Source organism: Aquarana catesbeiana, linkage group LG01 (genome assembly GCF_042186555.1).
Source record: "Aquarana catesbeiana isolate 2022-GZ linkage group LG01, ASM4218655v1, whole genome shotgun sequence".
NCBI classification, from domain to species: Eukaryota; Metazoa; Chordata; class Amphibia; order Anura; family Ranidae; genus Aquarana; species Aquarana catesbeiana.
Window position 1 is genome coordinate 580,172,178 of NC_133324.1, and position 25,675 is coordinate 580,197,852.

Consider the following 25,675-nt stretch of genomic DNA (forward strand, 5'->3'; position numbering starts at 1 on the left):
AAAGAGGAGGAGGATTGGGGCTGCCCTGTACAAAACCATTGCACAGAGCAGATAAGCATTACATGTTTGTTGTTTAAAAAAAAAATATAGCATTACAATCATTAATTTTAATACAATAGAAAAAAGAAAAAAAAAAAACTATTTGTAAATAACTTTGCAATGTTGTGCACCAGAATGCTAACTTAGTGTCATTTTACCCACTTGACCTCTGGAAGGTTTTTACTCGATTCATGACCTGGAGTATTTTTTGCTATTCAGCACTGTGCAATTTCAACTGGCAATTGCTCGGTCATGCAACATTGTATGCAAACTAAATATATACCATCCCCCACACACACACACACACACACACACACACACACACACACACACACACACACACACACAGAGCTTGCTTTTGGTTGTATTTTTATTTTCTGCTATAAAAAACAGGGTGGATAAAAATCTATGATTTTTAAAAGAAATAAAAAAAATTATATAAATTTATTTAAATCAGATTTTGATCAAAATGTATTTTAATAAACATGCTTTTGGAGTAAAAATATAAAAGATTGTTTTCTATTTAAGATACATTAATAATTTAGTTTATTCAGCATAATATGGAGCTTAGTTATGTAGCATGAGGCTGTATATTCTGCAATATTTACTTTTTGGTAAACTCATTCAATGAATTCAAGCTCTGCAAGCGGAGAGAACATGCACTGCATTGATGCATTTACACAATTTCACAGTGACCATGAGATAAAACAAAGTTCAGGAATATTCCTTTAACCGTTAGTTTGCAAATCCATGCACACTACAAACTGTATGATTGTTTGAAGAGAAATGCATCTGTACCAGACTCTAAATGTGAGGAGGAAGGGCAAGCAGTAAAAATGAAAGTGAAACCTTCCAAACAGCTTATAAACCCTGTGATCTTTATGCACATAGCTTGAAGTGCTTTATTCCTCCCTTGAAGAGCAAAATGGCAGCAGACCGTAACAGAGGCCCAGTTTGGGAATATTTTAATGTCCTCTACCTATGGGTAAAACAGGTATGCGTGCAAAATACAACAAAGATGCAAGGCCTGGTGGCCCGAATGAAACATCAAGACATGCTGCGATGAAAGGACCGTGTTTGAAGTTTTTTTAAGTGGATCCAGCTGATATATACAGTTCAAGTTCTTTTGTTTGTTTTTCAAAGATATTTTGTTTATGCACTTCAGTTACTAAACATTGATGTTTAAGCAAATACAAGAATATGTAATATAATGTTATTGTATTAATTAACTAAAAGAATTTGAGTAGTTCAACTATGTGTGATTAACCTATTTACCTAAAATTGGTTCTATCACTGTTTTACTAACATGACAGCTTATTAATCTAAATAGGAAATCTTCATTTTGTTTGCAAATATTAAAGATTCTAACGGTATACCAGCAGGAATAAGTCCTTACATTTAAAGAGAACCTGTCATTTCAGATCCATCATGGCAGCACCTGTTAGTGGGCATCCACTCACCTGCTGCCACCACGTCCCTCACCCCATTGTGTCATTAAAATTAATGGGACTGTCGGTGAGTGTGAGTCAACAGCGGGTCAGAGGAGGAGCCGCTGGGGGACAGAGATGACAGCTGCTTTTTAAAAACTACTTTTTACTAGTGATTTAAATCAAATCCACTCAATTAAAAACCAAAAAAATACTGAACAAATAAAATAAAGTTTTACTTAGTTTCCGTTATTTTGCAAATAATCGTTCTTCATAAATTTAGGCCAAAATGTGGTCTGCTACATTTCTTTTACATAAAACATAACCCAAAATCAGTGTAATATTTAGTCTGTGTGAAAATTAGAGTCTACAAAACTAATCTACACACTTAAAAAAATATCAGTTCTGATGTACTGACTGCCTATCTCATTTCTTCAGGCCCTAAGATGCCAGGACAGTACAAATACACCCCCCCCCCCCCCACCCCACCCAAAATGACCCCTTTTTGGAAAGTAGACAGGCCAAGGTATTTCGTAAGAGGCATGGCGAGTTTTTTGAAGTTTTGTCACAGTATTTTGAAAAATTAAGAAATTAAATAACATTTAACACAGTCCAGTGTCATCATATGATTGGTAGGGTGTGATTAGGGATAATGACTGGTGACAGTATGTAAAATGAAAAAAATATATATTTTGTTTTTTTTTACATTTTAATTTTTACATACTCTCATTACAGTCGTTCAGTGTCACCATAGAGACACTGTACTACTCCAGGAGGGGGTGATCAGGAATATTTTATTTTTTACACCATTATTGCTTACAACAGTGATGATCGCCGTTATAAGCAATAGTTTTTAAGCGGTATAAGGGCCAGTTCGCACCGCTTTTTTCTACATCAAAAACGCATGGAAAGTAGGTTATATGGTTTCCAATGGCATCATTCACACCAGTGTAGTCAGTTCCAGGGCATTCCAGTAAAGAATAAAAAAAATTCAAGTTAGACTTACCGGTAACTTATAAATACAAAAGGGAGAACTAAAGGGATTTTGAGGGTGCAAATAGACTATACATACAGGAAAATATATATCTTTTTTCTTTAAAAAAACAGTTTATTGTTTACATCAATTAAAAAGAGAACATATATGTTGTGCAAAGTATCATAAACACTTTTTCTTTTTTTACAGCAGTAATAAAGACAAGGGTGGTCAAACGGGATGGACAGTGTATATTATAGTTTGACAGATGATAATTATTGCATACTAGCCCGACATGTTACGCATTGTCGCTTTTTCAAGGGATATGCAACTGGTAATTATATCATCCAACACTTTTAGTAATTCTAAGAAAATAGAGAGAAAAAAGGATTTTTTATATACAAACATAGATAGTATTAAATATTATTACAACATTAAATACATTGAAAAACCACGCGCTGTCACTCCGAAAGATCAATGGTAGCTTACCCCTAGATTGACCCACCAGAGCCTCGTCAAAACCAGCACATACAGACCCAAACCAGGGCAGCAGGGAGGCTATTTGCAACCACAGGGAACAGAAGGATGAAGCTGTTGTATAGATAGTAAATATCTTCTATCAGCAAAAATGTATGCAGGGAATTGATTGGGTTAAAAAATCAATAATTTGACACTTACTCAGTTAATTGGTCAAAGCTGTAACCAAGGATGCAGGTAATCATCGGTCTCAGTGAAAATTGTGGTTACAGGGAATACTTCAATGGTAAGTGAATAGGGCTAAGGAGTTGAGTAAGAAAACAAAGGAAATCTTACTACAAAGGAGGATTTTTTACTAAAAGTGTTGGATGATATAATTACCAGTTGCATATCCCTTGAAAAAGCGACAATGCGTAACATGTCGGGCTAGTATGCAATAATTATCATCTGTCAAACTATAATATACACTGTCCATCCCGTTTGACCACCCTTGTCTTTATTACTGCTGTAAAAAAAGAAAAAGTGTTTATGATACTTTGCACAACATATATGTTCTCTTTTTAATTGATGTAAACAATAAACTGTTTTTTTAAAGAAAAAAGATATATATTTTCCTGTATGTATAGTCTATTTGCACCGTCAAAATCCCTTTAGTTCTCCCTTTGTATTTATAATTTCTGCCCAGGGATGTGGTGCCTACCAACGAGGGTGTTTTTCCCATATTCGGAACCAAAACCATAAACTTACCGGTAACTTGTTTTCCTTGAGTCTTTCAGGACAGCGCTTGAGAGAGTGACTCCTCCCCTTGCCAACAGGAAACACCTCTTCCACCAAACTTTAAAAAGGAGGCTCCTTTCCACACATTGTCAGTAGTAGTAGAGAACCTCCGGCCCCAAACTGGAACACATAATCGAGATATGATTAGTCACAGTATATATATGTAAAAACAATAGGGCGGGATGCTGCTGTCCTGAAAGACTCAAGGAAAACAAGTTACCGGTAAGTCTAACTTGAATTTTCCCTTATCGTCTTTCAGGACAGCACTTGAGAGGATAATAGAGACTTACCCCCCTAGGGAGGGACCACAGCCTGCAGAACCTTTCTGCCAAAAGCCTGATCACCTGCTGATAGGAGATCCAGTCTGTAATGACGGACAAACGTTAAGTAGCTTGACCACGTAGCCGCCTTACAAATCTGATCTGGGGTGGCACCAGCTCTTTCTGCCCATGTAGTGGCCTGGGCTCTTGTTGAATGAGCCCTAATTCCCAGCGGGGAAGATAAACCCATTTGAGAATAGGCTACAGAAATAGCTGTCTTAAGCCATCTAGCCAATGATGCTTTTGATGCTTGTTGGCCTTTTTTGTTTCCAGAAAAAAGAACAAATAATGAATCTGAAACTCTAAACCCACCTGTTACTTCAAAATAATGTAATAGGATACGTCTTACGTCTAAATTGTGAAACTGCCCTTCCTTTTCACCCGAAGGGTTAGCACAAAAGGTTGGTAGAGTAATCTCCTGAGATCTGTTACTAAAGCTTGCCACTTTTGGCAAAAACCCTGGATCTACTTTAAGGACAACTCTATCAGAAAAAACTGACAAAAAAGGCTCTTTTACTGATAGGGCGTGCAGTTCACTAATCCTTCTTGCTGAAGTAATTGCGACCAGAAAAATAGTCTTCAAAGTTAAATTCTTTAGGGATATGGCCTGTAAAGGCTCCAATGGTTCTTTTGCCAGAGCTTGCAGAACCACCAAGAGATCCCAATTTGGGAAATGCTTCACCGGTACCGGTCTATACCTGGAAAGTGCTTTGAAAAATCTCATGATCAGAGTTTCTGAAGATAAGGATCTCTCCAGATAAACTCCCAAGACGGCCACCTGCACCTTAAGAGTGCTGACTGTCAGATTCTTGTCTGCACCTTTTTGCAAGAACTCCAGCACTGAAACTAGATCTTTAACCTCCCTATGTTCAGAATGACAGAAACAAACATAGACTTTCCATACGTTGGCGTAAATATCCCTGGTTACCTTTTTCCTACTTGAAAGCAACATCGTAGTTAAAAGTTCAGAAAAGCCTTTGCTTCTCATTAACTGCTCCTCAGATACCAGGCAGTGAGTTTTAACCTGCCTACCTCTGGATGATGCACTGGCCCCTGAGTCAACAGATCCTGACTGAGTGGAAGATGCCAACATGGTTTGATTGCCAACTGAAGAATCGTGGAAAACCAAGCCCTCTTTGGCCAATATGGAGTAATCAAAATTATTGATACTCTCTCTTCCAGTATTTTCCTCAACACTAGAGGGATTAACCTGAATGGAGGAAAAGCATACCGCAGGTGAAAATCCCACGGATGTGCCAGAGCATCTATCCCCTGAGAGCAAATGTCTCTCTGAAGGGAGAAAAAATTCGGGAGCTGCGAGTTTTGTTTTGAAGCAAACAGATCTACCTGCGGAAGGCCCCAAACACTGGTGATTAATGCAAACACCTTCCTGTTCAGACTCCACTCTGATTCCTGAACTTTCTGTCGGCTCAGATAATCCGCTACTTCGTTCAATGTGCCTTTTAGATGGACTGTGGATAGAGATAGTAAGTGGTTCTCCGCCCACTCCAGAATCTCTACTGACAGTAAGTGAAGAGCCCTGCTTCTTGTGCCTCCCTGTTTCTTCAGGTAGGCTATGGCCGTGGCATTGTCCAACAAAATCTGGACATGGCAACCTATAAGGTTTTGAGAGAAGAAAGCTAATGCTAGGGCAACTGCCTTCAGCTCTCTCCAATTTGAGGATTTTTGGGCCTCGAACTGGGACCATGTTCCCTGCGCTAAGGCCTGACCCATGTGGGCCCCCCATCCCTGCAAACTGGCGTCTGTTGTGACCACTTTCCCAGTCGGAAAAGACCAAAGAAGACCTCTTTGCAGTACCACCTGACTTTTCCACCACCAAAGTGAACGTTTGACTCTGGTGAGAATCTTTACCTTTGTATCCAAACTCTCCGTCCTGTGGTTCCATGTCCTTAGAAGGAACCTCTGGAGAGTCCTGAAATGCAGCCTTGCCCATTGGATGGCTGGCATTGAAGAGGTTAATGTCCCCAGAGCCGACATAACCTTTCGGACTGAAATCAGTTGATTTGTTTGTAGTGCCGTTATTACCCTTTGGACCTTGATTTTTTTTCTCTTCTGGGAGAAAAATCCTTTGCTCCACTGAATCTATCAAATAACCCAGAAACAGTACTTGCTGAGCTGGGATGACATTTGATTTTTGAACATTCACTATCCACCCTAGTGACTCCAAATGACTGCGGGATTTGTTCAAATCCTCCTGCAACCTTTCCCTGGATAGGGCAAAAAAGAGGAGGTCGTCCAGATATGGAATTACCGCAATCCCCTGGAGTCGAAGAGGGGCGAGAGCTTCCACCATTATCTTCGTAAAAATACGAGGAGCTGACGACAGACCGAAGGGAAGGGCCCTGAACTGAAGATGTATAATCTCCTTGCCCATATTCACCGCAAACCTCAGGAACTTCTGGGACTGAGGTGCTACAGGAATATGAAGATAAGCATCCCTCAGATCGATTGATGCCATAAAACAATCTTTTGTCAGAAGGTTTCTGACCGTGAAAATTGAGTCCATACAAAACTTTTTGTATAGGACTGACTTGTTCAGGGGTTTTAGGTTGAGGATAAGACGGAAGTTTCCGGATGGTTTTCTTATCAGAAAGATGTGTGAATAGAAACCCTGACCCTGTTCTTCTGGGGATACTGGTGTCACTACCCTTTGGTGCCTCAGATCCCTTAAAAAGGTTCTTCATGGTCAGAGCCTTTGTTAGATCCCTTGGTAGGTTTGTTACAAAGAATCTTTCTGGCGGGCGATCCGAAAACTCTATCCTGTAACCTTGGGACAGCATGTCCAAAATATATAGACTTTCTGTCATGCTGGCCCAAAGGGGAAGGAAACCTTGAAGCCTTCCCCCCCCCCCTGGTACGCACAAGTCATTGCGTTTTACCGGAGGCTGCAGGAGGATGGAAAAGGACATTTCCTTTTCCCTTTCCCTTCTGCGATGCCCAATTTTTTCTTTTCTCCTGGGGTTTGGTTTGTTCTTGAGCCCTTTGGGAACTAAAAAAACGTTTAACTGGCTGTTTTTTCTTTTTGATGGGAAAAGACTTCTTTTTATCAGCTGTTCTATCTAGAACCGCATCTAAGTCAGGCCCAAAAAGCAAGTCACCCAGGAACGGTATCCCACACAGCTTGTTTTTGGATGCCGCGTCCCCCGGCCAAGTTTTAACCACAAAGCCCTTGTGGCTGAGTTGGCTAGGGCAGCAGATCTAGCTGTCATTTTAATTGATTCCGCTGATGCATCAGATATAAATGCGACAGCGGCCGACAGAGTTGAGAATGAATCCAAAATCTCTTGTTTTGGTGAGTCTGCTGAGATATGGGCCTTAAGTTGCTCTAACCAGAACTCCATATTTCTGGATACCACTGTAGTTGCCATAGCAGGTTTAAGATTTCCCATGATAGATTGCCAAGCTCTTTTTAGAACCTGGTCCATCCTTTTATACATGGGATCTCTCAACACCCCCATGTCCTCGAATGCCAATGGGGTTTTTGTTCCAAACCGCCGCTGGATCTTCATCAAAAGGAAAATGCCTTTTTAAGGCTTTGGGAAAGAAAGGCTTTCTCTCTGGCTCTGCCCACTCTTTCTTAATAGCTTCAGAAATAACAGAGTGCACTGGGAAATTGCGATTTTTGTGCTCGCTAAGCCCTGCATACATTTTATCATGCAGAGATAACTCCTTTCTTTCCTCCTCCAGACCCAGTATGGTATAGATTGCTTTTAACAGGCCATCTACCTGTTCTAAAGACAATTTAAATCTTGAAGGTAAATTTTCTCCTTCCTCACCCTCATCAGAATCCTCAGATTGAGAGGGGGAATGTCCCTCTGGGGTAGGAGATGCCTCAGTCTCCACCGCCGGGACTATAAGTGAGCCTTGGGAGGACTGTGAGGTAGTAGGCTGACTCAGGGATGGGTTTGCTAGGGAAGAGCGAAATGATTGAATAGTCGCATCAAGTTCTTTTTTAACAGATGCAATCAAGTCGCTGCAAGCGGAAGAAGCTTCTTCTTTAACTAGCAAATCAATACAAGCTTGACATAACGTCTTCTTCCATCCTTCAGGTAGCTTGGATTTACATGAAGGACATTTTCTTTTTGCCACTGGATCAGAGCTCTTGGCCTGCCATGAGACAAAAGAAGAAACCAACCCAGTGAGACAACCTGTCCTATACCCAAGGATGCTCACCACAGGTGCACAGTAAGAACTAAACTGCCTTATGTGCCCAGACAGGCCCCTGCCACCAGGGGGGAGAGATAGGGGGAGAGAGAGAGTACAAGGAGGACAGTATACAACTGCCCCTTACCTGGACATTGCTGGTGCCTGTGCCTGTCCCACTTGCTGCCGCCATCGATTCCATCGAGGAGCGCTTGCTGTGTTTGTGTGGCTAAACGCCGGTTCCGGACTCCAATAGCGCCAGTGCGCCGGACCGGAACCGCTAAATAAGCATCAGCCCCATTCCTCCCCTTTCCCTCTGCGATTTCCGGCGAAAATGGCGCCGCACGCCTGTTCCATGGGCGCCGCCCCCTCCGGATGCCTCACTTCCGGCGGATGGAGCCCCGCTGCCATCCCCAAGATGGCGGCGGTGCAATAAGCAACAGGCGGTGGACCTGAGAAAAAAAACACAGTAAACGGCCACCGCCTGTCTTGCCGCCACCTAGGAGCGATGCCCACGACAGTCGGACTCTCCCTGAGCCCATATGAAGAGGGAGAGGGAGCCCAGCCAGCAGCATTTCACCTCAGCTGTGGAATGGGAGGAACAGCTCTCATGAGGTAAAAAGTGTTTGATGAAAAATCCAGGAAACCTGAGCTCCCAGGACAGCACCTGAGAGCCCTGACTTCCCCACGAAGTGTTCCCTCCGGAGGAAAAACAAAAACTGACAATGTGTGGAAAGCCTCCTTTTAAAGTTTGGTGGAAGAGGTGTTTCCTGTTGGCAAGGGGAGGAGTCACTCTCTCAAGTGCTGTCCTGAAAGACGATAAGGGAAAAAAAAGTTGAACATGCTGTGATTTTCATGCACTGGACTGACACAGTAAACACAGTAACACAGTAAAACGCATCAAAAGTGCACTGGACCCCAGTACAGTGGGGGAAAAAAAAAATGAAAAAATAAACGCAACTGGAATGCATCCAGAAATGCATCAAAAACACCCTGTAACGTGCCAAAAACGCTCAAGCAGAAACACATCTGGAACAGATCTGGAGTGCATTTTTGGTGTAAACCAGCCCTTAAACCCAAAAATGTATTATATTGCAGCTTAGCAATCATTAGTTGGGATGGCTGTATTAGTTTTCTTTTATTTGGCTTTTTTTCTTCTGTTTTCACCTGGTGATCTCACCAGTAACACCTGCGGTATTAGCCTGGGTTCACACTTGTGCGGTGCGGGACAACACATGTGATTCGGCTAGAAATGGCACCGCATTCCTATTCAAATCACAAGCGATTCTTTGCAGTGCAACTTGAGCCCATTTATTTAGTACAGGCTCGATTCGCATTGCACAAATAACATGCAGGCATCTTCTTTTTTTTTCTGCTGTGCTGGAATCGGATTGCGCGTTCCGATTCTTGCAATTGCACTGCATTTTGCAACCGGTTTTGGGGTGTCATTAATTTAATATGGACACCGCTGGGAGATCGCATGAACAGAGTGTGATTTTTAATGCGGTGCAGGAAACGCTCAGAATTCGCTGCATTTCCTGCACCACATATATATATGTGTGAACCGGGGCTTAGTGAGACACCACTGTGGAGGAAAGAGTACAAGACACAGCAGCACTGTCAGTCCGGGGGGTAACGGGAGTGTTAAATTTATTAGCAGATTTGAATACAAATAACAGATTGAAGCTAAATATTCCAGCTAACACTTTAGAATCAGTTACAGCAAACATTTTTTTTTCCCATTTGGGATAAAGATTTTGCATGAATAAATAAAAGCTGTTAATTTTAATCAGCTGTGATGGATCTGATGGACTCCCCTCCTCTTGGATTTTAATTACACGCTGTATTTTATCCTACTAAAATGTGAGTTTTTTGCACAGTGTTTTTAATAAATTTGGCTTACATACTGCACTTAGAGGCGCCTCCCCCCCTTGTGTTTTTTCTGCAGATTTTTGGAGCTTGGTTTCAGCTCTTCCTGGAAGGCAGCAATCTGTGTGGATTTTCCAGTATGAGTTTGCTTCTGTTAATATAGACTTTTCATGGACTATATTAGCTATAATTACTTTTTGTCACCAACATGATGATAATATAGGGATTTCCGTTTTTTTGCGCCTTTTACTTGCTTATAATGCAGCCAACACATCTAAGAATTGGTAACCTGCGATATAATAAAAGTTTGCTGTTGGATTTAATACTGCTTTAACTGTCACGAATGACAGCTTGCTTACTATTGTGATCTGTGATTGGCTACAGCCAATCAGGTGATACAGGGTGCCAGGTACCATGTGAAAGCTGTGGGCCAATCACAGCATCACAATAGTAAGCAAGTTGTCATAAATGGAAGCCATTCATGACGATTTTGTTATATGTAATCATGAGATCACTATGATTGGATGGGGTATCCTGTGATCGCTAGGACCATGCACAGTAGCTTAGTGCTTTGATCCACTGTGTCTACCGGACACAATGGTCACTGGATTGCACCCCTGCGCATGTGTGCTGCAATGTAACAATACATCAAAGTGCTGCTGTCGTAAATGTATTGTGGGCAGACAGCAAGAGGTTACAGAGGACAAACTACAGAATAAAATGGCACACTTTATCTGCAGTAACACAATTTATTTTTAAACAAACATTACTAAAAAAAATAAAAGCAAAAAAGAAAAAGTGCATTTTGTTTAGTTTTGTTGCATTTTATCGTCTAAGGATTGCAAAAAAAATATATCATCATTGTTGCACGACAATATCATGAAAAGAAAGCCTTGTTCGCCCATTAAAAAAAAAAAAAAAAATAAAAACACAATATGTATTACCTTGTTATCTGTAGTGATTACAAAGAAAATTGCTGAATAAACAGGTCCATAGCATAAAATGTAAAAATTGCTCTGGTCCATAGGGGTGAACGGGTGTGAGAGGCAAAGTAGTTAAATGCAGATGAGTACAGTGTCCATCTTGGTGTTTAGGAAAGAAGGGGGCATGTGAAACATATGCAGATCTCAACTTTCTAGCCCCTTGTGTCCTCCTTCTATAAAGCACACTGATCATAATTATCTCCAGTAGGTTATAAAACACTGTGCAGCTTAGAAAAAGTTTGCATAGATTAAATTCTGTACCTGTAAAATATGAGTGGCACCCCCAAAATCTAGTCACATAACTCCCAACTTTAAGAAATCAGCCCCGTTCTGCCTAGAAGCTAGGAGGCACCAGCCTTGCTGGTACAGGGGTGCAAGAGAGCACTGCACAGGCATGGGTTTTAAACAGAGAACATTTATTTCTGTAAGGAGGCTGGAGGTGAGCTCTCAGTGTGTGGAGTGTCTTAGCTTCTAGGCAGGATGATGCTAATCACTTACAGTGAGGGATATTCGCCCAGGCTTCAGGGGTGCCACTGATGACCTACTGGTATGGCATTTAAATGAGAACATTTTTCTAAGCTGCATGATGCTTTTTATTCTACTGGGGCCCCTTGACTGCACAGTCAATTTTAGTCAAAAAGTGAACTTAGCTTTTTAATATGTTTAACGTGGAAAGTAAAACACACTTACCGATCCCGATAAAATCGTATTCTATATTGGGTTTTAAGTTGGTCCTGTATAAAGAAATAAGAGTTAGTTTTCAAGTTTCCAAACTGTTTGAAGCAATTCAAATGGAGAGCATTTAGCAAACCATTGCTAAAAAAATACTATACATTTTCCCTCAATTAAAAACTAATTTTTTAAGTCAATGAAGAGCAAAATACAATGATCCTCCTATGGTCAACTGAAATCTAAGGAAGGCAATATAGGAGGGTGGGAATTTCTTTCCTGCAACCATTCCCCCATTAACACTGACTGTGCTGACAGGGGAATACCTCCTGCTGAGCTATTGTCTGCTCCCGGTGGGGGGTGGGGGAAGCCATCCCTGCTGGGAGAAGACAGTGATTATTGCTAGTGGCTACAGCAGCCACTAGCGATAATCCTAAGTGAATCCAGCAGGCTAGTTGTACCCAAGCTGATCAATTAATCAGCTTGGTACATTCAGCCTGCACACACATTTCGAATCTCGGCCGGTTGCTGCTGAAACTGGCCGAGATTCGAACCGTCTAGGACCAGCCTAAGTGAATGTTCTGAGCTAGGCCCAATTTACACCTGAGCGATATTCTGCTTGAAATGTGTACCTCTAAAACGCTCAAACAAGCCAAATCCCATTAATTTCAATGGTAATTGTGCACATCTGAGCGTTCTGTCACTCAAAAAAGCATATGAGCTTCTTTTTGGCAGATTGGAGGCATATTGGACCCAACAGACTTCAATGGCTACACCTGAAAAAGGGCGACATGAGCGTTTTACAAGTGTTTTCTATTGGCTAAACAAAAACGCCTGTAATACACTTCTAAAAATGCTCAAAAACTCTCAAATACAGATGCCTGAATGTCACTCTGCTCAGGTGTGAATACAGTCTCTATCCCGGGCCTAGACAAATCTCACCCAGAACTAGTACCCAGCTTTAACAACCTAAGAGTCAGCACTACGCAACCTGTATAAAAGACTATAAGTATCTGAAAGATACCATACATAGTTAAACAGTTAAAAGAAAACCATCTTTTCTATTCATTTAAACTAGGGCATGACAAATCTGCTTTAAATCTTAGGATCTTTTTTTTTTTTTTAACAAAGCTTTATTTTCAACAGCTGGCTTCTGTCAAAGGGGCATGACCGAAAACGGCATGCCGATCAGCATTCGATCAGCACTCTCAACCAATGGCTGAGAATGCTGACCGGTGTGTTCTAGCCGGGGGTAGAATTGAACCGACAATTAAATGATGAGAATACTTACCAGAAATTGATGAGTTATCCAACCATTAGATATAAAAAGGAACTAAACAAGTTAATCGAAAAAGGACTTGATAAAGGCGTTCTAAACAAAAAAGAAGGAAGATACCTATGACCGGACACATGCAAGATCCCAGTCATATATTTACACTGCCGAAGATCCATAATGATAGGATGAACCCACCGGGAGGACCCATTGTAAACAAAATAAATTCTGCCACTATGCACCCTGGCTTACCAACATTCCGAAAGGCCAATTTATTCAATTAAGAAGAAATTGCACTGAAGATAATGAATTTAAGAAACAAGTTAAACTTATCGGGATAGACTGATAAAAAAGTGGTACCAATAAAAATTTAAAAGATACAGGAAGTAGCAGAAATTAAAAAAAGAAACTAGTGAATGATTCAATAAAAAAGGAGGAACAGAAACTGAATATTCCTCTAGTAATGGATTACCAAATTCAATATAAACAGGTTGAAAAGATTTTTAAAAAAACATTGGGAAATATTAAGGGCAGACCGACATCTAGGAATGATTCTTCCAAGTTTACCCAAATTCACACAGAGCCCCCACACTGAGAGATAATATCGCCAAAAATTTGATAGATCCTCCATCTAAAAAGATGGTTTAGTTTTTTTGAAGGTAAGGGATATTATCCGTGTAAGAGTTGTTACACATGTAGACATACTAAAGAAAGTAAAAAGAAAAAAGTAGGTTTTAGATCAGTGGTAACCGGGAAAGAATATATTATTGACGAGTTCAAATCATGCAAAACGGAGGGGGTAGTATAACTCTTGGAGTGCCCCTGTAAAATTCAATATGTAGGTAGAACTAAAAGACCTTTATGGAAACGGTTAAATGAACACACACAGAACATAGAGAATGGTTTCCAAAAACAAAGCCTGTCTAGGCATTATGCTCAATTTCACAATAAGGATCCGTCTACATTAATAGTGATTGGCATAGAAAAATTCAAGCCACATTGGAGAGGGGATAACAAAATTATAAAGTTGAGCCAAGCTGAATCGCGATGGATACATGAATTACAGTGTTTGGCCCCCTTGGGGCATAACGTAGAGTTTGATTTGAACTGTTTTTTTATCCAATTACTGATTTTATTTTATGGATTATTTATCTAGTGTTAATATTTTACCATTAGATGCCGTTATTTGCCATAAATGCTTATATACCTGTCATTGTTTCACCACTAGATGTGATTTGAGAGAGTGGTTACAACCCTGTCATTGACCATTTTTACCACTAGATGTCCCCCGCTATTAAGAGCGTTTTTTTATAGATGTTATATGAGGTAGTCACCATGAGATGTCACTATAGGATTACCTACTTGCCATTGCTCAGTTTCACAACTAGTTGTCTATTTGTTTGTTGTTTATTTGAGAGAGGGGCTGTAAGCCCGTCATTAACCATCTTTACCATTAGATGTCCTCCGTTATTGAGAGCAGATGTTGCAGTAGTTATGTGAGGTAGTTACCAGTAGATGTCGCTATAGGATTGCAATATTTAGGTTATTTATTCGATTCTACAAAAATATTTGTTTTATTAATTTGCAATTTACTGTTAGACAGTATGCTGTGTCATGCATTATACTTGTGTCTAATTTGCGATGTGCCATATAACTGTAATTGTTATGGCAACAAAGGATTGTATTTAAGCCTGCCTTGTTCACCTGACTCCATACCCTTGATGAAGTCACATGAGCAGTGACGTAACGTGTAGGGAGGTGCCGGGTGAACGTCAGTTCCGGTCACGGCCGAGAACGGAAGTCCCTGATACACGAGAAAACTGTTGATCGTTTCTTTACATGTGAGTGGGTACATTTTTTAATAATTTATTTTGTTGGAATACTACACATGGAGACCTATTTTCATTACATGTGAGCCTTGGTGGTGAAAAGTGGAGGAGGTGGAGGAGATAGCTATGTTTTAAATGGAAATGCCTGCTTGTACCTGTGAACATCGCTGCCCTGTCTGATAGAGGACTACAAGGAGAGAGCCTACTGCTGTGGATTTATATGAGTGGAATCCTCAGACTCACTGCAGGGACAGTCTGTCAGTTGTGGAACCTGTGCTGCATATTCACCCCCAGCTGTAAGTCCTGCACTCCCTCCTGGCGTCTCATTGTGTTGGCCGCTGGGACCGCCATCATCCTAGGAACCAATTAGGTGCTTTAGTGCAGACCTGTTACTACCTCCCACCTCACGGGACGGGAGTTGGGAAGTGCAGCAGGTCTGCAGAGCCATTGTAATCACTGTCTGAGAGGCACTGTGCAGTGGTAAAGTCCACATGCAAGGGGGAACTGTGAAATAGTTAGGGTGGGTTTAATGGCTGATAGGGACACAAACGTATGGGGAGGTTGATGGCTCCGATGAGGGCACAGACATGTGGGGAGCTGGTGGCTCTGATGGGGAGGGACACAAACATCTAGGGGGGCTTGATCACTCGGATGGGGACACAAACAGGTGGGGGGAGTTCTGATGGGGACACAAATGTGGGGGGGGGGCTGATGGCTCTGATGGGGACACAAACGTGAGGTGGGGTGATGGCTCTGATGGGGACACGACTTTGGTGGAAACACAAATATGCGGGGGGAGGTGATGGCTCTGATGGGGACACAAAAATGCAGGTGGGGTGGGCTCTAATAAGGACACAAATATGCGGGGGGAGGTGATGGCTCTGATGGGGACACAAAAATGCAGGTGGGGTGGGCTCTAATAAGGGGGTTCCGTGGGAGACACAAATGTGCTGGGAGACTCTGATGGGTACACAAAAATGTGGGGGGGGGGGCTCTAATGGGGACACTAATTTGCAGGGATACTATGAGTAATGGGTGCACAAACATATGGGGAGACTGGTGGGGACACAGATGTATGAAGAGACTCATGATTCTCCAGCATTTGGGTGCCAGCAAAGAATATAGGAGCACCATCCAGCCCCGCTGTCAGCAGTCAAATTCTTTTCTATTCTTCTACTGTGGATTTATTTATAAATGATTTTTTCCGGCCAGCAAAAACGTGTAAAATATACAACGTGGCCCCTCGAACTAAAAAGTTTGAAGACTCCCGCTATAAACCATGGCTCAACTGCATTATATATAGGTCTACAATGCAAAATGTAATGATCCTAAAGGTGTACTCCAGCCAAATTGATGTAAGGATTTGTATCTCTGTCCATTCAGTTATTTGTCTGGTAAAGCAGAAGACCTGGTTTTTCTCTGCTGCAGTTAAAGTGTAGGCACAGCCTAACAAACTTCTCTTATTTGCTCTCTTTTCAGCTGTTAAAAATAAGTTAAACTTGGCTTGCCTAGGCGAGCAGAGCAAAAATTCAGCCGCCTGCAACCTCCTAGGACACATCACAGGTCCTAGGGGGCTGTGTAACCATTCAGAAAGCAGAACGGCTTGCCCATGAGCAGTGGGGAGACAGATGTGAAGCTGCAGGGAGTCACAGCCAGGTTCCCACAATCAACATGGGGTGCCAGGGATCTAAAGGCCTGAAGAAGAACTGGCCCAGGGTGAGGACAGTGCTGGATCCTTGGACAGTTAAGCATCTCTTTAACCGATTTGCGCCCACGCTATAGCGCTACAACGTGGGCCTTAATTGCCGAGAGGCAGTCAATAGACATCTTCCTGTGCATGAGCTGCCTGCGGGTGATCACCGAGTCAAGGAGACTCGGCTAAACCAAGTAAGGGGCCGATCGCGGCCCCTTACCACGTGATCAGCTGTCAGTCAATGACAGCTGATCATGTGATGTAAACAAAAGATCGGTAATCAGCTTTTTTTTCTGCTCACTCTGACAGCGTGAGCAGCATAAAAAAAAAATTATCACCGGCTTGTGTCAGAGGGACAGCAGTCCCGAAGAGGGCGAGACATCACCCGAGTATCTGTGCCCATCAGTGCCGTGTGCCCGTGCATAGCAATGTCGCCAATCAGTGCCCACCAATACCACCTATCAATGCCCATCAGTGCCACCTCATCAGTGTCCACCAGTGCCACCTCATCAATGCCCATTAGTGCCGCCTATCAGCGTACATCAACGAAGGAGAATAATTACCTGTTTGCAAAATTTTTTAACAAACTATAAAAAACTGTTTTATGTTTTGTTTTTTCAAAATGTTGTCTTTTTTTTTTTTTTTTTTAGCAAAACAATAAAAAACCCAGCAGTATATATGTAAATACCACCAAAGGAAAGCTCTATTTGTGGGAAAAAATGATAAAAATGTCATATGGGTACAGGATTTGTAGCTGCTGACTTTTATTTTTTACAAGGCTGGAGCTCCTCTTCAAATTTAAAGCTGAACTCTAAGCAAGGCACAGAACAAATACATCTATAAGAGATGTTTTACCCGCCAAATGATATATATTATTGTCAAACTAGTCCAGAGATTTACACAGATCTGCCACACCACAAAGCCCTGTCTAGCAAGGCAGACCTCAATTTTTCTGCCGTTGTTTCACTTTCACTTACAGGTCTCTTCCACCCCCCCTTGTGACTGGACAGCAAATGAAGAGCTCATCTCTTTGCTCTCTCCTCCTAATGGCATGCTCTTTGCCTGATTGGCTCCTTCCACCTTCCCACTCTGTTCAGGGCTTGTGAATGGGAATACCATGACGAACGCTGGCCTCACGTTTGCAGCACAACCCCGTTCATTTGCAGTTCCGCTGACAAATGCAACAGAAGATAAAATCTTAATGAAAGCTTTAATTTGTGCCTGCTGCAGTCACTACGCTGGGTTTGCAGTAGGGGTAGGAAACCTGGGACCCTCCAGCTTAAATGGACTGTAAAACTGTGGCTCAACCACCTAGTAGTAGCACCCCCTGACTGTAAGTGTAAGTGAGGCCTCCCACATTAGCTGGACTTTACGGTCATTGCAATGTAATGGGGTGCATCCCACAGTGTGAGAACGTCTGATTGGTTGCTATAGGTTACTTCACCTAATTACCCAATAAGACACTGGATCCCTTAACCCCTTGTCAATGCACCTTACAACTTGATGCTCCACTGCATCTGTGAGCGCTATGCCTACCTATGGGTCGGTATTTATGGCGTCAGTCACACTACGTACAATAAATAAAAGTCATCTTTAGCCCTCCATTGCAAAGGCGCTTATAGCTTACCAGAGTCATGCTGTCCCCCATTGTCGATGTGGCGGGGAAATGCGAACCATAGACTGTCCGACAACGTAAGCCTACCGTGCCGCTACTAAAAAACTCAAACAGCCCTCTAGTTTCCCGAGTTTACACGGCGCCGCACTGCGCATGTGCGATCACCTCTTCCTGTACTGCCGTTGTTCCGTCAGATGAGGCGACCCGTCAGAATTGGTAACGGAATTGACGTTTCTTCGCCGCCATCTTGCTACACCCTGCACTCCTCCACAGTAGCGGTACACCGAGAAGGGGGCAAGCGGACATCTTGTTACACCCACCGAAGTTTTGCATTTTTCAGTTATTTGTAACAGCAAACGGAGCGTATATGGTGAAATACAGTATTTGGAAATCCATCGGACTGTTTACATGTTGAATTATAAAAGCAGCGGTGTTCTGTCACATTAGCAAACCTATAAGATCAGCAGGTTTGCCGCTGCTTTTAAAATTCAACATCTAAACAGTCCGTTCGATTTCTAAATACTGTATTTCATATTAGAATTTCCGTTTCCTGGTAAAAATAACTGTGAAATACAAAACTCCGGTGGGTGTAACAAGATGTCCGCTTACCCCTTCTCGGTGTATCGTTAATATAGAGAAGTGCGGGGTGTAGCAAGATGGCGGCGAAAGTACGTCACTTCAGCTACCAATTCTGACGGGTCGCCAAATCTGACAGAACACTTCACTTACTGCCTGTGAGAGCGGGGAAAGGATAGGAGTCCCTGAGAACATTAGCACGGCTTCCATAGTGTGTCCGCCTTATCAGAGAACTTACAACACGCAATGAATGTGCACTGTGTTCTAGCTCTGTAAAACACAGCCTTGTTTAGCTGAAGAGCGGAATGTTTAGGAATTATTTGTATACGACACCATATTTCACCATATTTATGGAAAAAAGAGTCCTGAGAGAAATAGGCCAGCTGGTTTGGGTGACCTGGCTTTTTTATTTGTTTTCCTCTACAAAGAGAAAATTAGACCCCTTTCACACTCACAGCGCAGCCGCATTAGCGGTAAAGCGCTGCTAGTTTTAGCGGCGATTTACCGTCGTTTTAGCAGCGCTTTTCGGTTAAAAGCGCCCTGCTAGTGGCCGAAGAAAGGGTTAAAAGCGCTGCTGCCGAACAGCTTTGCAGGTGCTTCGGCAGCGGTGCCCATTGATTTCAATGGGCAGGGGCGGTGGAGGAGCGGTGTATACACCGCTTCTAAACCGCTCCAAAGATGCTGCTTGCAGGACTTTTTCTAACATCCTGGAAGCGCCCCCTGCTCCTGATTTGGTATGTTTGCCCACTGACAAAGAAATGATCAGTCTATAATTTTAATGGTAGGTTTTAACAATGAGAGACAGAAGAACAACAAAAATATCCAGAAAAACGCATTTCAAAAAAGTTATGCATTGATTTGATTTTTAACCACTTCAGCCCCGGAGGATTTGGCAGCTCAATGACCGGAGGACTTTTTACAATTTGGCACTGCGTTGCTTTAACTGGTAATTGCGCGGTATTTGATTGCCTCTGCGATTTTTATTTTTTGCGATATAAACGTAAAAAGACCGAAAAATTTTGAAAAAAAATGATATTTTCTACTTTTTGTTATAAAAAAAAATTAATAAACTCAACTTTAGTCAAACATTTAGGCCAAAATGTATTCAGCCACATGTCTTTGGTAAAAAAAAAATGTCAATAAGCGTATATTTATTGGTTAGCACAAAAGTTATAGCGTCTGTTATAGCGTCTACAAACTAGGATACATTTTCTGGAGATTACGCAGCTTTTAGTTTATGAATACCTATCTAATTTCTTGGAGTGCTAAAATGGCAGGGCAGTACAACCCCCCCCCCCCCCAAATGACCCCATTTTGGAAAATAGACACCCCAAGGAAATTGCTGAGAGGCATGTTGAACCCATTGAATTTTTTATTTTTGTCACAAGTGATTGATGAAAAAAAAAATTACACAAAGTTGTCACTGAATGATATATTGCTCACACATGGCATGGTTATATATGGAATTGCACCCCAAAATACATTTAGCTGCTTCTCCTGAGTATGGGGATACCACATGTGTGGGACTTTTTGGGAGCCTAGTCGCGTACGGGGCCCCGAAAGCCAATCACCGCCTTCAGGATTTCTAAGGGTGTAAATTTTTGATTTCACTCCTTACTACCTATCACAGTTTCAAAGGCTATAAAACGCCAAGACAGCACAACCGCCCCCCCCCCCCCCCCCCCAAATGACCCTATTTTGGAATGTAGACACCCCAAGCTAATTAAAGAGAGGCATGTCGAGTCCATGGAATATTTTATATTTTGCCACAAGTTGCGGGAAAATGAATTTTTTTTTTTTGCACAAAGTTGTCACTAAATGATATATTGCTCACACAGGCCATGGGCATATGTGAAATTACACCCCAAAATACATTCTGCTGCTTCTCCTGAGTACGGGGATATCACATGTGTGGGACTTTTTGGGAGCCTAACCACGTAAAGGACCCCGAAAACCAATCACCGCCTTCAGGTTTTCTGAACGCGATCGGAAACTTGGCCAGCAAAAGACCGATGAGAGCTTTTGGTCGGAAAATGCGACCGTGTGTATGCTCCATCAGACTTTTGTTGGCGGAATTCCAGCCAGCAAAAGATTGAGAGCAGGTTCTCAATTTTTTGGTCGGAAAAAGTTCCTATCTGAAAATGCGTTTGTGTGTATGCAATTACGACGCACAAAAACTCATGCATGCTCAGATTCAAGTACGAGACGGAAGCACTCGATCTGGTAAAACTACCGTTCGTAATGGAGATGGCACATTCGTCACGCTAAAATTTTTTAAATAGTTTAATGCAGCGCATTCTCTTCTTCTTTATAATGCTAGAAGAATGAAGTTGTTTTGCTGCTCATATTCACACAGAGTTCTCATAAACTTATTTATTTATTATTTCTCGTGATCTCATGAATAATCTTTTTTGTTTTTAAAGACAGATCTCATTAATAATGTTTGGAATTATTTTTTATTGTCATTTTATTTTTTTTAATCAAGAACTCCTTTTTTTTTTGGAATATTTTGAAATTATTTTCTAGTCATCTCCATAATATTTTTTTTTTGTGTGTGTGTCAAGTTTACACAACAACATTATTATCTTGTATTTTTAAAGCTCAAGGAGGTTGGTGTCCCTTGTTAATTTGACGTATTTTTGAAATGTACCTGCCTACTCACAAACTGTCCTATTTGAAGAAAAATACATAGGCAAGTATTGTCAGAAAAAAAAATCTCCATTTATTCTGGCTGATAACAAAATAAAGAGGAGGGCAACGCTGGAGAAACTGCTGGAATTTGCGAAGCCTTTCTACCCCAGGGCACACATCAACTATTTTGAAAATAAAATTGGTATCTTGAGAAGTCCATATAATGGGGAGCACAATCCGGTCCTGGACTTCCAGAGATCATGAACAGCAGCAGATGACATATATGTCCCAAGGCTGTGGTACTACAACAGCCTGTGTCTTCTGTCAGACCAGACTGAACACAGGCCATCACTTTCTTGTCTTCCCTGCAGCCTTCCCTCCATGCTTCCCTGCAGCCTTCCTTGAAGGCTGTGGCTCTGGAGGTGGACTTGTGACAGGAGGAGGAGGAGGATGGTCGAGCACACATAAGTGCATGTTATCACTTATTTGGCCACCCCTTCTGAATGGCCTCAAAAATAAATTTCTCACACCTGAAGCGTTGGCCCTCCTCCATTTGCTGCAATTTAGCAGCTACATAGCAGCCATAGGCCTCTTCAGCATCGGGGGGGGGGGGGGGGGCTTTTCAGGGCCGCATTAGCATCCTTAATGAGGCCCAGTGCTGCCTCCTCCACGTTACTCCCCTTCCTGGCCCTTTTTGTTGTAAGGCGGAGGGGAGGCACCTGGGATTGGGTGAGGCTACTGGGCCTGGCCACCTTCTGGCTGGCACTTACCCCCGCCTCCTCCTGTCTGCCACATTCCAGAGCCTCGTCCTGGCTGAGGTCTTCCTGTGTATGAAAAAGGGACATAGTTTTCGTTTTTGGTTCATCAATCACACACAGTTTTCAGCTCATGGCTGTTGCAAATTGAATGTTAATAAATAGAAAAGACTATCATGCTGACCCCAGCATTTTTCATTGTTGTCCCAAAATTTTTGGCCCCTACTGTCTATTGATATGTCAAACACTTTTTGTTAAATCATTAATTTGTTAGCAATAATAACATCTAGTTAACAACAATCATTTTTAGACAATAAATATTTTTTAAAAATGCTATACCTGTCTCCAGCTGGGCTCCTCAACTTCTTCCACGATGGAAGGCCCAGGTTGGTCCTCGGAAGCCTCAATTGGGGTTGAGGGAAGGTTTAAGGGAAGGGTGGATGGAAGTGTAGAAAGTGATTCCCTGGCTTCCATCTGGTCTTCCAGAAACCGCATCCTGTTGTAGTACCACAGACTGGGTACATATACATCTTCTGCTGCAGCTCCTGATCTCATGGAAGCCTGGACTTTATTAAGCTCCTTCCTATATGTGCTTCTCAAGCTACCAATTTTCTTCTCCACAAATTCGATGTCTGCGTCGGGGACCTGCGTCTTCACAAATCGCAGCAGTTTCTCCAGCAATACCTTCCTAGCTGGTTTATTGCGATATAAGGGGTTTTTAACCTCCCACAAATTTCTTATATCCCTGCGTCTGTCTATGAACAGGCCCAAGAATTCAGGTTCTTTGAATTGTTTCATATTTGCTGAAAGACAAAACACAAGACCAAAACACTAATATAAGGCTAAACTCTCCTAATCTTATCCCAATATAGGCCTCAATCTAGAATGAGTATAGGCCACTGATGTCCCAAGTTAAAATCTTACCTTCGTTATAACGTTCGGCGCTTCCTCCACTCACAGATCGTACCTACAACACACGCGTGTTAGCTTTATATACACTGCGCATGCTTGAAACTCCACCTGCCTCTGACGTTCTTTCTAGAATATTCACTACCCCTTCTCTTTCGGCGCAGTGGGAGACGACATGGCGGAGACACAGCAGGTGCATAAGATCAGTAACAAAGAGGAGGAAAGCCCGGAGCAAGAAACATCCCGATCCCGGAGAAGATTTAAGGCCTCCAATATGTCCTTTGGTGAGATGGTGAACATATTGAATAGGGCCGACTATGATGGGAAGTATGGACCTTACCTAAACCCAAATGTGAGAAAGGCCAAGATCATGACTAAAGTTGTGAAGAGTCTGCGCCGGAATTTTGGTGTACGACGATCCAAGGTGCAATTGAGGAAACGCTGGTCAGACCTCAAATTGAGGGAGCAGGATCAGTACAGAAGGATCAAGAAAGTGCTTCTAAATAGTAAGTAGTTGTTGTGTGTTCCTATTTTTATTATTACTTGCATGCTGCTCCATGTGCTTTTCTTTACTGTTGTACAGTTTAAAATGGCTACTTTCATGTTCGTGGGCACAGTAATCGGTAGAGAGAAACATTGTTCTTTTGCCAACTAAATACGATGTTTTGGGCAGATACAGGGTTAACTAAATTTGGTCATGCTAATTTGTATTAAAAGAAGTTTAGGACATTGTTGTCTAGATGTGTTTGTAACTAGAATGAATTGCAAACTTGATTCAGTGCAATTTAAGGAGAGGACACTCAGCAGCTGTTTACACATCTGGACTCAGGAGCACTAGTGTGGGACACAAGAACAAACTTTTTAAGGTGTCCCACACAGGTACTCCAGTGGATACTTGGGGTGCCTACATGTGTGAAACCTGTCCAAAAAAGGAAAGTATTCCAGCTTGGTTAAGGGAATTAATCATGTCTTCAACTTGGAACTATGACCAAACAGACAATTGTACCCCGCTTCCAAGCAATGTTTCACATTCATATTTCTGCCCACAAATATCTGTGTGCTAAGTATACCTTTTGTTTCATTCTCATAGGGGAGAAAAGACTCGGGACGTCTGAGGACAACAGGATCCCTCCACCTCTGAAAGAAGGGGAACAGAGGACACCACAATCTGAGGATGTTGAGGAAGGAGAGGTGGAAGAAGTGATTGAAATTGTCACCACAACAGGTCAGTGTCTGACACCACAGATTCAGGTAATAGATGTATGCCTGCATATTTATAATACATGGTTTGTATTTTTATTGTAGGTGATGTGCAGGTTGTGGAAGAACAATCTTCTCATTTCAACAGTGACAGTGCACAACGGCTTATCCAGGACATAATGTGCTGTAGTTGGGATTTAGACCTTATCAACGAAAAAAAACAAGGAGATTGAACAAAGACTGAAGAACATGATTGATGTACTAGGGATAATCTAAATCCAAAAAAGATTACACTTTTTTTTTTTGTAAAATTTCTCTAAAGTTTTAATATAGTTTAAAAGCCAAATTTGGAAGATGCACACAGTGTGTCAATATGTGCTATCTGCCATCAGGGGATTTCAATGTACTCGTTTTGTGGGTGCAATCCCTTCCTTCCAACTCTAGCAGGTGAGAGGAAGTGGTTGCACCCCCAAAACACGTCCATTGATCCCCCATGACGGGAGTTAGCACATGTTGACATTAGGTATGGGATCAGAAAGGAAATCCTCATTTTGACTCCCAATTTGTGTGCATCTTCTAAATTTGGCTTTTACAGGGGTGACTTCACCCCATCTGATGAAGGCAAGATCAAGACATTTTTCACACTATAATGTCTGATATTGCCTTAATTTTTGCAATGTTGAACTTTGTAAGTTCAAGAGTTGTGTATGTTATGTTTAGAAACATGCCTGTTTCTGTACTTTTTCAAAAATTTCAAGGTAAAACTTAAAAAAAAAAGATGTGTTTTTTTTGCACGGAGTAAAAGGCTTTCTATTCAACAATGTGTGGCTTCTTCTTTCAAAGCTCAATAAAATTGTATTTAAAATTGTATTTTAAATTTGTATTAAGTAGGTGTTTACAGTGACAATGCGTGTTATTTAAATAATGTTAAAACCACTTGGCACTGCAAGTGCACTAGGAGAACCTAGGAGACAGATAAAAGAAACACAAGCAGTAAATCCAAATCAAGACTTTATCATATCAATTTTTTTTATTTTGAAAATATTTAAAAATTAGCTGGCATAGCAATGGCCCCCCTACCGTAAAATATTCCACATATTTTTCACGGGCGCTTTGGGAGGGGCAAGCCAGGACGGCCAGCTTCTAGGGCCGTCATTGGATTCTCATGAAGTCCGGCCTCAGGCCCAACTGTGGCAACATAACTAGGTGCATTTCACTTTAAAAAGTTGTGCAGTATGCAGCAGGATAAAACAATGTGGTTAAGTTTGTACTCCGCCATGTTAATTGATGTTACCGGCTGGCCATTATCCCAAAGGTATTCTCCACGACTCTTGTGGCTCTGGCCAGCCGGTAATTAAAAATCCTCCTCTCTGGGGTGAGGGTCCTCTGGGGGAATGGCCTCATCGTGTGATCACCCAGACCAAATGCTTCATCAGCGATAAAAACAAATGGGAGTCCTTCTCTCTTCAGCAGGTGGCAATGCCAAGCCACCACTC

The 25,675-nt window shown here is 41.9% G+C and overlaps 1 protein-coding gene across 3 annotated transcripts in view; it reads right to left on the reverse strand.

The window, feature by feature from the left end:
* CENPC (centromere protein C) overlaps positions 1–18,302 on the reverse strand; it is a 299,799-nt gene extending 281,497 nt beyond the window's left edge. For all 3 annotated transcript variants that reach the window (XM_073597780.1, XM_073597787.1, XM_073597774.1), the window contains exons 1-2: positions 18,121–18,302; positions 11,720–11,763 (exon numbers count right to left, since the gene is read on the reverse strand). In XM_073597780.1, coding sequence (XP_073453881.1) covers positions 11,720–11,763; positions 18,121–18,141 — 65 coding nt within the window. In that variant the 5' untranslated portion in view covers positions 18,142–18,302. The remainder of the gene's footprint in view (positions 1–11,719; positions 11,764–18,120) is intronic.
* Between the last annotated feature and the right edge of the window lie 7,373 nt (positions 18,303–25,675).